Source organism: Palaemon carinicauda, chromosome 13, assembly GCF_036898095.1.
Source record: "Palaemon carinicauda isolate YSFRI2023 chromosome 13, ASM3689809v2, whole genome shotgun sequence".
In the NCBI taxonomy this organism is placed as follows: domain Eukaryota; kingdom Metazoa; phylum Arthropoda; class Malacostraca; order Decapoda; family Palaemonidae; genus Palaemon; species Palaemon carinicauda.
The window spans coordinates 112,080,153-112,094,689 of NC_090737.1; the positions used below are offsets into that span (position 1 = coordinate 112,080,153).

The 14,537-nt window shown below is 30.7% G+C and overlaps 1 protein-coding gene across 3 annotated transcripts; it reads left to right on the forward strand.

Annotated features, from left to right (window-relative positions):
• Positions 1–5,307: 5,307 nt before the first annotated feature.
• Positions 5,308–13,901, forward strand: LOC137652022 (uncharacterized). Of its 3 annotated transcripts, none has more exons than XM_068385237.1 (3): positions 5,308–5,440; positions 12,064–12,251; positions 12,689–13,901. In XM_068385237.1, exons 2-3 carry the CDS (start codon positions 12,080–12,082, stop codon positions 13,324–13,326), a joined length of 810 nt encoding a protein of 269 aa, XP_068241338.1. In that variant the 5' UTR covers positions 5,308–5,440; positions 12,064–12,079; the 3' UTR covers positions 13,327–13,901. The 3 variants fall into 3 exon arrangements, with proteins under 3 accessions (XP_068241338.1, XP_068241337.1, XP_068241336.1); XM_068385236.1 differs by having other exon boundaries at positions 5,315–5,753; XM_068385235.1 differs by lacking the exon at positions 5,308–5,440 and adding an exon at positions 6,206–6,346.
• The last annotated feature ends 636 nt before the right edge of the window (positions 13,902–14,537 follow it).

The window sequence follows — 14,537 nt, forward strand, 5'->3', positions numbered from 1 at the left end:
ATTCTTACTACCGAGACCCGGGACCATAATATACAGTATATATATATATATATATATATATATATATATATATATATATATATATATATATATATATATATATATATATATACACACATACAGTAGCTGTATGGTATAAAAAACAAGGTTCAAACAAAGGTAAAGAACGTGATGTAACTCAGGATATTCAACAGCGTATGCATGATTGAAAATAACCTCTAGAAACCATAACAGAAACTTCATAAGACGACTCATGAGGTGAAGATTTTACACCCAGATTTGAAATTCGGAGATAAACTCACCAGCTCCGCCGAAGGACATATAAGCGATTTAGATGAATACCACCTCAATTAACAATAGGAATGTAAGTCTCGTTAGAGAGTTTCTCTGGTTTCTCCAATTTTGCAAAATCCACAACGATTAATTTAACCACCAACACATTATTATTATTATTATTATTATTATTATTATTATTATTATTATTATTATTATTATTATTATTATTATTATTATTATTTTTACTATTATTATTATTATTATTATTAGCTAAGCTACAACCCTATTTGGAAAAGCATGATGTTATTAACCCAAGTGGTCCATAAGGAAAAATCAGTCCGGTGAGGAAAGGAAATAAGGAAATAATAAACTCTAAGAGAAGTAATGAAGAAATAGAATAAACAAAATTAAGAATAGCAACAGCATTGAAATAGGTCTTTCATGTATAAACTATAAAAACCTAAAAAAAAAGGAGAATAAGAAAAATAAGATCAAAAAGTGAGCCCAAGTGTACCATCAAGCAAGAGAACTCTACTCCAAGACAGTGGAAGACTATGGTACAGATGCTATGGCACTACTAAGGCTAAAGAACATTGATTTTAATTCGGAGTGTCCTCCTAGAAGAGCTCCTTACCATACTTGAAGAGTCTCTTCTGCCCTTATCAAGAAGAAACTAGCCACTGAAAAAATTACAGTACTTCAGTTAACCCTTTGGCCGAAGAAGTATTGTTTATCAATCTCAATGTCGCTAGGTGTATGAGGACAGGGGAGAATGTGGGAAGAATAGGCCAGACTTTAATTCGGTGTATGTGTAGGCGACGAAAAATTGAGCCATAACCAGATAGTAGCGGGATCCAATTTAGTACTGTCTAGAGAGTCAAAATACCTATTCAATCTCTCGTGATATTATTTCAACCACTTCGCTAGTAGCTCAGAATACCAGGGAAACAAAAAGATGTATTCTAGCAGTTAAAATTCAAACTCGTAAAGGAACAACAATAAGAAGACATTGTTTCCCAGTTCCAGTTGAAACGAAGTTGATTATCAGGAAAGAACCAACATATCTCATTGCTGATCTAAATTACAGACATCAGTTCAGAATATTGATATAATATTAAATCGTTCTATCAATATGTTAATATTAAAATCATGTGCAGTTCAAGTTGTGGGTAAATCCCATTTAATGTTATGCTTACTGATACTTAACTTTTTACCAATTCCCTAATTTTGTTAGGTAGCTAGCTGCCTTCATTCTTTTTTTCTTTTCTTTTTTATCATCAGCTACAAAATCACAACTCAGAGGGCTTAATAAACTATAATATTAAATGTTTTTTTTTTATCATTTATTTATGAATAACTCGACTAGTGTTCAACTAACATCAGTTAGATGTAAAGACAAAGGTTACCAGAAATGCATTCAAAATGAAACATCTTTACAAGCAAATAACGCCATCGCCAAGTATCTAATCTTCAGTTTCAAGAAGACAGCGTTATCTGAAATGATAATGAGACGACTTATCCTATTTATTTTGCCCTATTTACATTCCAAGCGTCGTTTACTCCCTCACTTTCTTCCCTTAGTCATCAATTAGACAGACCGGTGCATCCGAAACAGCAGCTTGCTCTAAGAATAATTGTTTCTATGAAACTTTGGTTATATTAGGGTTAGTTTATGATAATATTTAGATTTATTTATGAAGCCAATGACTATTGTATTCAGTTTTTTAAAATCGAGCTATATATATATATATATATATATATATATATATATATATATATATATATATATATATATATATATATATATTTATATATATACATTTATATATATATATATATATATATACATATATATATATATATATATATATATATATATATATATATATATATATATATATATATATATATATATATAGCCTATATATATATATATATATATATATATATATATATATATATATATATATATATATATATACATATATATATATATATATATATATATATATATATATATATATATATATATATATATATATATCCCAGAATACTCAGCGGTTATAAAAAGATAATTTTCTTATAATCCTATGAATTATGATTTTGTTTGTATGTTTATCATTATGTTGCTTTTCTTCGTATAATAGTTAATGAAGCATAGTTTACTACTAAGTAGAGACACACACAAACATATACATACAAACACACACACACACACACACACACACATATATATATATATATATATATATATATATATATATATATATATATATATATATATATATATATATATATTATATGTGTGTGTGTGTGCGTGTGTGCGTATGTGTGTGTATTTATATCTAAAACTTATTTCACATCAGAAATTTCTCACTACTATAGTTTTATGATTTTTGTAATTCCTGTATAACTATCTTCAACTATTCTTGAATAAGATTCGTCTTGTGCTTTTCTTTGAAGGGCTTTCATTACTGCTGATGCATTGACAAAATCAAATGCTTTCACATAGTCTATAAAATAATGTCATATATAGTGGTTCAGAATAATCTGTTCATTTCTTCATTGGCTGCTTAATTACATTGATATGGTCAGTTTTAAAGTCTAGCTGTCTTTTTCTCTGCCTAATGTGATCTTTGTAAATATTTTGTATATTACGGATATACTTATTGGGCGGAGATTTTCAGGTCTTTTGTATTTCCCTTTCTGTGAATTAGTATAATGATGAAATTTTCCCAAGCTGTAGCCCCTTTTACCCCCACCATAAGGTTAAATTTCGAGCACATTTTGCTATATATTTTTTTTAAATTGCTCTAACAGGCTTAATTTTTGTCCTAGAGAGGTCAGGTTGGTCTCATTCTTTTGAAAATGCCTGAAGTTTTTCATAAATTTATCAAAAATATGTACAAATATGTAATTAACACTGTTTTGCAAGAACGTACCGGTACGTCCTTTGGGGGTGAAAGGGGTAGGCTATAGAGCATTCTGACTGACCTTTTGTGTACAGTTCAACCAGTTTTACTGGTAATAAATATCCTCCATCTATTATTATAAATATCGTTAGGCTATCTTTTGCTGCTTTGGCTCTTTTCATTCATTTTAATTCTTTCTTTACTTATCCTACTCTTACTTTTGGCACCATCTTAGGTGTTTCATTATTTCTATTGGAAAAGGTATTTCTTATATCACTACTGTATAACATTGTATAGAAATTCTCTGCATCTCTATTGTTGATAATATTTAAATTTTTTTCTTTTAAAGCAAACCTCTGTTGGCGTCCTGTTGCAAGTCTTTTTTTCATGAATTTGATTACTCTTCCTTTCTTCAGTGTTTCCCAAATTATGGTCTATTTTTTTTTTTTTTTTTTTTTTTTTTTTTTTTTTTTAATATCTACGGTTTTTGGTTTGTTTATTGTTCTGGATAGTTCTCTTAATTCTATTTCATCTACCTTCAATTTCAATGTCAATTCTAGTCTTTTATTTATTAGGCTCTGTCCATTCTGATAGTTTTCCTTGAACTTGTCAAGGAATCCAGGCATATCGTATATATATATATATATATATATATATATATATATATATATATATATATATATATATATATGTATGTATATTTATATATATATATATATATATATATATATATATATATATATATATATATATATATATATATATATATATATATATATATATATTCCAATCAGCGAAAACCCTGTTACTTTGTTTGAGAGAGAGAGAGAGAGAGAGAGGGGGGGGGGAAATTATTCAGAAATCTAATCTACTCTTGAAAGACCCGGGTTTAGCAAAGATGCCCTCTCGATCCGTTAGTGGATTAAATAACGCGATTTAGTATAACCAGTGAGCAAGTTTTCAGTCGCGACCATCTGATTTAGGGGCCCAGTGATGACTCATCTCTGATACGTGATGGTGAGCTTTCACAGATCGAACAAACTCTCGCTTCCTCTTTTCGTTGGACGGCTTTTCGGTTTACGGTGTAATGTTTTAAAAGTCTACATAATCAATTCAATTTTTTAAAAATTTTGAAATTCATCTATGATAGGGACAAATGCTTAATCGGGATATTATTATTATTATTATTATTATTATTATTATTATTATTATTATTATTATCCAAGATACAACCCTAGTTGGAAAAGCAAGATGCTATAAGCCCAGGGGCTCCAACAGGGAAAAGTAGCCCAGTGAGGAAAGGAAATAAGGAAATAAATAAATGAAGAGAACAAATTAACAATAAATCATTCTAAAATAAGTAACAATGTCAAATTAGACATGTCACATATTTCCCATCTGGATATCACATATTTCCTTTGTTCTTAGCTTATTTAGTACATTTTATGAACAACATTTATCACTAAACAAATATCAAGAATGTTAAACAAATAGCTGAGATATAGTTCGTCTGGATATCACACGTTTCCTACGTTCTTAGCTGAATATTTAGTACATTTTATGAGCAACTTTTATCAGTAAAGAAATATCAAGAAATTTAAACCAATAACCGAAGTAACATTGCACAAACTCTTATGAAAGATCCAGTTTCCTAAACGACTGGTCTTAAGAGATAAACACAATTGAATTTTGAATAGTTTTTTTCTTAATTCTTGCCTTCGAGTTAGTAATATATGCAAAGTCTGTGTAACAATCAATAAGTAAAAATATGTTATGTTGCCAAGCTGTACAGAGAATATTTAAGAAATAACAATTCGGTAATCAGAATCTAATATTTTTTCTATCATTAAGGAGAATGTAATAAATAATTTGTCTTGACAATTAGAATTTCATGAATAATGGTAAGAGAAGGAAATGTCATTAGCGATATATATTAAATAGCTCAACCGAAACACACCAATGGTACGCAAAAATTGTTTATCTACTGAAAATGAGAAGATTGGGAAGGCATTAGGAAGAGGAGTAGAGAGATACGTCGCGAGGAAATGAGATATAGAAGGCGTGGAGAACATGAGTAGATAGATGATGCGTGAGGAAAAAAGGGGGAGATAGCGAAGGCATGAGGAAGAGGAGGAGCCACTATGGTAATGAGATACAACATAGCCAAACGCGTTGGAAGAGCCGTCGTAGTACTAGCAATGACGATAGTGGAGACCGCTGCGAGGGACCCGACGTATACAGTTTGGACAGCTGTGAGCAGCAGGGTTTGCCTTACCACACTTCATCTCCCGTTCCGTCTCACACTTGTTGAAAGTTTTAACCGTGTGTTGTGTGTGTGTGTGTCTAAGCTCTTTCAGCGTGGCTCTTTTGTGGACTTGCGGGAAAGGTTCCTCGCCTAGTGTATGAATTATGTCCTTTGCTTTGAAGGGCAATGTTAACGATTTTCTTTGTTGTGTGGGATTTACTCAGCGATGACTTTAGACATCACCCACCCCAATGTTCCCGGCCATGAGCGAGGTGCCAAAGAATGTTTTTGTTCACGAGATGCGTAGCTGACTTTTACACGTAAGTAAATTTAAATTAACGTATGCATTTTGCTGCATATGCCTTACAGTTTTATAGTATATGATATTGTAAGCTCTCAGTGTAAGCCCGAAAGACATATGGGCAAAATAAGAATACCATAACTGACATCCAATCACCCATGTTAACGAAACAATGTGGTATAGTACCATCTTGCAGACTTGCAGTCGCTCTCCCACTAAGTAGTGCATTGCATGTTTCTCGAAATGAATTAAAGTGAAACTCAGCAGAGGCTATAATATTTTCAACCAGTGCCATACTTCTTTTGCAGTAATTCTTTTTACACAAAATAATGCCGATTTTTCGTTACCACGCAACGGCGAGGAAACGCCGAACGGAAGTACAGAGAAAATAGAGCCTGACATTCTCATGATTGTCAGTTCTTCCGCCGAAGAGCAGCGGTAAAAATGGCATTTCTTTGTCGTCCCAAAGCTATTAGGATGTGTCATACGTGGTCTATTAAATTCACATGAGGGCGTCGTCGCCAACAACGCTGTTGTGTTTTTAATGCGACTGCTACGCTACTTGACCTTTAACCTTGGGGGTCATGTTAGTCTTGCTTTTCATAATGAAAGGTGAATACTATGTACCTTTATTCACTGCAGCTTGTTCTAATATTAGTTTTACATATCGTAATGTATCCTTACTAGATAGTGGAAATATAGTAGGGTAATTAAAAATTTGTTCGAAATAACACTGACGATTGAAAGGGACCAATCCATATTATTATTATCTATGTTATAATAATAATAATAATAATAATAATAATAATAATAATAATAATAATAATAATAATAATAATAATAATAATTATTATTATTATTATTATTATTATTATTATTATTATTATTATTATTATTATTATTATTATTATTATTATTAACTAAGTTAAAAACCTAGTTGGAAAAGCAGGATGCTATAATCCCAAGGAATTCAACGAAAAAAAAAATATTCTAGTCAGTTAAATAGAAATATAGAAATGGATAAACTACACGTGAAATAAGGCATAATTAAAATAGTATGTTTTAAGAACGGTAACAACATTAAAATAGATTTTTCATAAATAAACTATAAAAAAAGAGACATGTCGGCCTCTTCAACAATAAAACAATCGCTGCAAGTTTATATTTTTGAAGTTCATATCCTAAAATAGGGACAAGTTTGCAATAATATGATGCAGCTAAGCAGGTCACACGGAATTGGGAATTAATTACTTTATCCATTCTGGACAAGTATGATAATCCCTTGAGCATCAAAAGTTCAAACTTGCAGCAAATGTTTTTGTGTAAAAGAGGCAGACGTGAGTCTTTTTCTATAGTTTATATATCAAAGATCTATTTTAATGTTGTTACTGTTCTTGGAATATTTTATTTCAATTGTTTTTTACTTATCTTATAGTTTATTTATTTCATTATTTCTTTTCCTCACTGGGCTATTTTTCCCTGTTGGAGCCCTTGGGCTTATATCATCCTGTTTTTCCAACTAGGGTTGTAGCTTAACTAGTAATAATAATAATAATAATAATAATAATAATAATAATAATAATAATAATAATAACGAAGGACTATAGCCACATTATCACGAAATGAGTTCAGATAGAATATGTCAGAGGAAAGAATGAGGTCAAGCCACATGTAGAGGTCAAAGTTCATCAGATGTTTCTTGCCGTGTTTTTTGGCCCTAACAACAAATGTTTATACTTTAGAAAAGAAAAATATTCGACGTAGGCGTTTTTGCAATATTGTTTAATATTTTACAGACTAAAAAAAACCTCTGAAATAAGTTATTGTTTTAAATATTTTATCGAATCTTCCTAAATTGATATTTTTTATATATTTTAGATCTAGCGTAATGTAGACGAAGCTAGATCGATAATAATAATAATAATAATAATAATAATAATAATAATAATAATAATAATAATAAAAATAATGATAATAATAATAATAATATTTTGCCTTTTTGTTACCAGATCCTCTACAAAATCATTAAGTGTACGTTCACGCTACTCAAAGGTTACAAGCAATAATTCGTGATATTGATTCCAACAGCTCGTTGTAGTGATGGCTCATATGTCAGCAGAGAATCCTTTGTGTATTTATGACATGTACCTATTGACTTTATAAAAAAAAGAAAAAAAAAAAAAAAAGCTGATTCCCACTCTTAGATTAAAAAGATTAAAAAGAGGAAAAAGACTTTATGATAATTAAATCAACTTTGAACATTGGAAGTCTCAAACACACCAAGTGATTCGTGATGGGACTCGACCAGTTAAATTATTTGCTACTTGAAATCAATATCTTCGTCATGTTTATAGAATCATTGAAGTTTTCAGATGATTAAGCGTAAAAGGTTTCAAGAGATTTAATGTCTCTATGGCTTTGAAATCACCATTTTCATTGGTGTATGTATACACGCACACACACACACACTCACACACACACATATATATATATATATATATATATATATATATATATATATATATATATATATATATATATATATATATATATATATATATATATATATAAACGAGAAATTTCACGGTTTTCCAGTCAATCGCAAGAGAGTTTTAATGGTTTATATTTTTGGGTGGTAAGTTGGTTAAGCCAACAACCACTCGTTTAGATACTATCTCTAGAGAGATTTTGGTCCTTTAACTGGCGAGACAATACTATATTGGGTCCATCTTTCTGGTTACGACTCATATTTCCCTTCGCTTACACATACACTGAATAGTCTGGCCTATTCTTTACACAGACTCTTCTGTCCTCATACACCTGACAACACTGAGATTACCAAACAATTCTTCTTTGCCCAGGGGGTTAACTAATGCACTGTAATTGTTCAGTGGTTATTTTCCTCTTGGTAAAGGTAGAAAAGACTTTAGATATGGTAAGCAGCTGTTCTAGGAGGACACTCCAAAATCAAATTATTGTTCTCTAATTTTGGGTAGTGCTATAGCCTGTCCGCCATGGTCTTTCTCTATCTTTGAGTAGTTTTTTCTTGCTAGAGGATACATTCGGGCAGGCTATTTTACCTCCTTTCTCTTCATCTTAATTTTTTTTTAGTTTTTATAGTTTATATATGAAAGGTGTATTTTAATTTTGTTACAGCTGTCATAATATTTTATATCAATTGTTCATTACTTCTCTTGTAGGTTATTCATTTTCCTTTTGTCAGTGGGCTGTTTTTCCAAGTAGTGTTGTAGCATAGCTAGTAGTAGTAATAATAATAATAATAATAATAATAATAATAATAATAATAATAATAATAATAATAATAATATGTCCTTATTCATGCCTGGGGTTTGACCAGTTTATATTAGTGAGCTGCCCAACTGCCGCTTTGGCCAGGTAATGATAGGAGACTTCATTCTGATCACTCATAGCAAACCAAACTTGTATGGCTATTGGCTAGCCTGATTAGTACAGCTTTGCTAACCATCACAATACCCAAACCCTTTCACCACGTTAAGGCATCCCACTTCAGAGAGGAATATATATATGTATATATATATATATATATATATATATATATATATATATATATATATATATATATATATATATATATATATACAGTATATATGTATATATATATATATATATATATATATATATATATATATATATATATATATATATATATATATATATATATATATATATATATATATATATATATATATATATATATATATATATATCATACGGCTACATGTCTACCGAAAGCTAGTATTTTGTGCCAGAATATGTGGGCAGTTTCAGTAAATTCGAGTTAAGCAGTAACTAAAGAATACAATGAATTCCAGAACAGTCATAACCTGATAAAAAAAATGCTGAATTAAAATACTGAAACAAATACAGCCTTACCTACCAACACCATTCCAATAACTTTTGGGAATGCTTTGGTTGAGGTTACCACATCCTTAGAACCTTTAAATCTTAACCCATTCTAAACTAGTTCAGACCTAACTAAGGCTAACAGTGAAAGGGTTTGCTCTGCTATAGTTATCCCCTTTATAAATCCTTCTAAATTATCATAAATGAAAACTTTCATCTATGCTCAAGGTAGTAAGGCGATTGTTATCTACGTCTGATAAGAGGCTCCAACAAACCCTTCTTACCTGAAGTACTGTATATAGTAAAAATGAGGTTTCTTCTAATCATTTTTGTCCCTTGGAACTTTAGCAATGTAGAAATTTTATCGTCCCGTAATAATAAACCATGTAGGGTGTAGTGCCAATAGTAAACCTCATGTGGCGTACTGTAGGCCTTACTTTAAGGTCTTTTCAGCCTTCCTTAGCCACTATGCTACACTTGTTGTAAACCCTACTACTTTAACTTTGTGGACAGTTCCTCTCTTCCGTCGTATCTTTTGATTTATTATGTAACTGTGAAGCAGTCCCACAGTTGCACTTGGGTGTTGAATGGCCTTAGAGAGCCAATCCAATCCATGAATTTAACACTAAATCCTAGATTTAAGCCTAATTATTAAATTGCTTTTTTCGGTATTATTGTATGCATGGAACTACACTATAATACTGCAGTGATGTATTCATTACCACAAAGAGTAAGTTTCCTGGAGTTGCCTTAAGGATAATTTTAAGGCAATTTTACGTCAGAAAAATACCTATATTTTTTTTTAAATATACAATTTTATTATCATTACTATTGATCTCGTGGATGCTGTTATCATTATCTCCTAAGAGGTTCTTGTATTTCACAACATCAAGATATAAACACACATTCTATAAACCAGGTACAAACAACAACGAGACAGCATTTATTTCGCAAGAAGAGATCCTTTGAATATTGCATGTGTAAGAAAGTCTACTACTTCATATAAGATCTGCTTCACGCAACAGGACTAGTGAATGCAAGCTAATCATATACATGAGATAGCTCGTGTTTTGTAAATACATCTATTTTCCATTTTAGCGGATTTCTGCCTCACAAACCGAATTTGTTTTTAAAGGGGTTTCTTTAATCGTCTCCTGGTCAGGGTAGACACGTTCAATATTTGAGGTATGCAGACGTCTCTTATGTGACTTACTCTCAAATTCTCTTTGCTCAATGGAAAATAAATTCATTTGGAAGTCGAAGCGCCATGTTCTTACTATTTTGCTATTATACAACCAAATTTCTTCTGTCTCATACGTTACTTTGTTTTGATGGTAAGACAGTTTATCTGTTTATTATTATTATTATTATTATTATTATTATTATTATTATTATTATTATTATTATTATTATTATTATTATTATTATTATTATTATTACATTGGACAATATTTCTATTCATAGCTGGCACGTGTAACCTATTGCGAGAAGCAGAATGTATCGAATGAAACTAGCTGTGATGAACGGCTTACATTTACCTTGTTGCAGTTTTTAATCACAAATATCTTATATATTAAAATCGTTTCAGTTTCATATATGCTATTCTATATGACAGGAACGCCTATTCTAGGCGAATTTTATATCTTGGCAATGTGAATTACTGAATTTTTTCCATTTTTATCATAGTTATTCTATCTATTACACAGTTATTTTTCTCTTTCAAGTTCGCCAATTTTCTCAAAACACAGTATTGACATAAAAGATTCCCTTTATATGTTGATATATTACGTCCTAAACTTTATAGTAAGGCATTGTGATCATGATCTGCATGCCGTTACAGATGAAATTACTTGACAAAGTATAAATTTAATGTCAATCACTTGGGTAGAGTTTAAATAACTTGCACCACCCAAACACACACACCACTATATATATATATATATATATATATATATATATATATATATATATATATATATATATATATATATATATATATATATAGTGGTGTGTGTGTTTGGGTGGTGCAAGTTATTTAAACTCTACCCAAGTGATTGACATTAAATATATATATATATATATATATATATATATATACATATATATATATATATATATATATATATATATATATATATATATATATATATATATATATATATACATATACATATATATATATATATATATATATATATATATATATATATATGTATATATATATATATATATATATATATATATATATATATATATATATATATATATATATATATGTGTGTGTGTGTTTGTGTGTGTGTGTGTGTGTATGCGTGTATGGTGTGTTTGTGTGCTTGCGTGCATGTGTGTGTAATCAAGTCTATTGTAAAGTAGATGACTGTACTTATTAAAGCAATTTTCATTTTATTTTGGTGTCAATAGCAACTAATCTGATCTTCTTACAGGCGAGACCTTGCAGCCATGGATAACACGTCGTTAAGGGCACTGTTATTTTTCCTCATCGGTGGATTTCTTCTCTTTGCTGGGATCTTCGTAGACGCCATGGGCAATTCCATCAACAATGATGGACAGAACAGCATCTTACCATTCAGTCCGCTTGTCCTCGTCGGCAGAGTTATGCTGGCTATCGGAGGTAAATTTCCATTCTGTTTATTTCTTTTTCTCTGTGAAAGAAATTGGTGTACTCATTATGCCTGACAGAGATAGGATCAGAGAGTTCTGGAGATTATTCCTATGACATTTTTTTTTTTTTTTTTAAATACAATACATTGTTGTGAGAGTCTAGTTTAATTATTTTGAAATATTTACAGGCGATGAGATATTTTAAATAATTTTGTAAATATACATATTGGTAAATAGAAATAAAGTATGGTCTGCTGACCTTTCAACTTAGAGTACATAGTTTATCAACAACTGATGAGGTGCAGAGCATTTTGATACAGGATTTGTACTAGTCCTACACTACTTAAAAAATTGTATTAGTTCTTTTAAAGATAGGTATAGAACAAGATATCAAGATTTAATTTGTTAATTTGGGTATTTATAATATAATTATCCAATACTTTGCAGCTGTCATGTTGGTTGGCGCCATGTACTTGACCTACAGAAATTGCCAGAAGAAAAAGAAGCAAGCACTATACGAAGGAGCCTCAATTCCCCCCGATCGCTCACTGGAGTGCCAGTCCAATATCCAGAATGCATCTCGCCCGCTGCCAGCAAGGCCGCAGAGCAGACAGATGTGCCATCCTTCAGCCATCCAGATGACCACCTACTCTTCTAGTTCTGGAACTGCGACGACGAACAGACTAGAAGCGAATGAAAACCCCTACAGTGAACTGGAAGGCTTTAGTTCTCCAGCAGCAGCTGCGTACATACACTACTCTTCCACTCTCGGTGCTCGGAACTTGGGGTATTCTAGGACACTTGGATCATCCAGAAGGGGCGCTGGCCGAGGAAATCACAGGATACTAAAAGCTGGTTTCACTCCCTTGCACCCTGTCGAGGAAGGGTCGTCCTCCGTTCACTCTTCCACTGAGCAGCTGTCAAGGTACGCGACCTTGCCCGCTGGCCCTATTTTAGCTACTCCAGAGTACAGCTGGAGAAGTCACCTCATGAGGGAGCAGACCAGAAATTCCACCTCGACGCCAGTTTTTAAGGATGACCCCCCTCCTTACGAATCTTTCAAACCACCGCCTTATCATCCTTGAGAAACCCGTTAGAAGAAGCTCAAGGATTCCCCCAGAGATATATCTCAACCATTCTTGTCCTCGAGACTGTGATTCTTGGTGCAGATTTATAGTTTATTGATAATTACGTTATCGTAGTGAAGTTTATGAATATTTTTTATCGTTGTAGATATAGCTACTGCCATTAGAGAGAGAAACTCTTTACTCGCTATATCTATAACGCAGAAAAGAGATTAATTATTTATATTGTTGTAATCGTTATTTCTTATATAAATAATTTAAAGACTGTGGAAATGTGATTATTACTTACGAGGTATTTTTACGAGAAAATTCAGCTACAGTTATTAAATGTGGACTTTTTATCATATATTTTATATGGTGAATTATCAATAATGTGACTAAAAAACTTAGGTAATACAAATTTTGTTTTTGTTTGCATTGCTTCGTTAAAGCAACATGGGTAATTATAAAGAGATATCAGGATCTCTTGTGTCATTTTTTTGTGGACGTAATTCTGATTTTATAATGATAAGCATCTATAAATGTTGTTTATATTACACAAGCACTTATATGTGCATACTAACAGACTGTGATTGTGCATTATACACAGGCACACGCATATATATATATATGTATATATATGTATATATATATATATATATATATATATATATATATATATATATATATATATATATATATATATATACATATATATATATATATATATATATATATATATATATATATATATATATATATATATATATATATATATATATATATATACTTTGCTCGTAGCATAATTAACTACACGCAGAAATATCTACCATAGCGATGCTTTCCTTCACTGCTAAGAGAATAATATAGCTTACAAATGCTCACGAGTAATTTGCTTATTTTTGTCTCTTTCAAAGTCTAAAAAAAAAAAAACTTTGATAAACTCCTTAAAAAAGGGTCATAAGATTATAAAGAATATTTTACAATTCGTTTTTTTTTCTATTCCTTCAGTTCTGCCATGCTCTTTGAGTCTTATAATTATGCAAGAAACTGAATTTTTCATGTAGAAAAGGACATCTGAAATAGCAACCATTTGTATTTCTATACTAAATTTTTTATTTCTTCCATATAATATACCTAGCTATTATGTTCAAGAGGAATTAGGAATGATTTAAGACTCAAAAGATGAGATTATGAAAAGAGAGTAAACTTCTGACAATGAAAAGTTTCGT

What these genes read in the sequence shown, in the direction of transcription:
- LOC137652022 (XM_068385235.1), top strand. Translation starts at nt 6,279, where the DNA reads ATGCGACTGCTACGCTACTTGACCTTTAACCTTGGGGGTCATGTTAGT. An exon ending in CTTGCTTTTCATAATGAAAG is followed by an intron (nt 6,347 to 12,063) that starts GTGAATACTATG and finishes ATCTTCTTACAG; the next exon opens with GCGAGACCTTGCAGCCATGG. An exon ending in AGTTATGCTGGCTATCGGAG is followed by an intron (nt 12,252 to 12,688) that starts GTAAATTTCCAT and finishes AATACTTTGCAG; the next exon opens with CTGTCATGTTGGTTGGCGCC.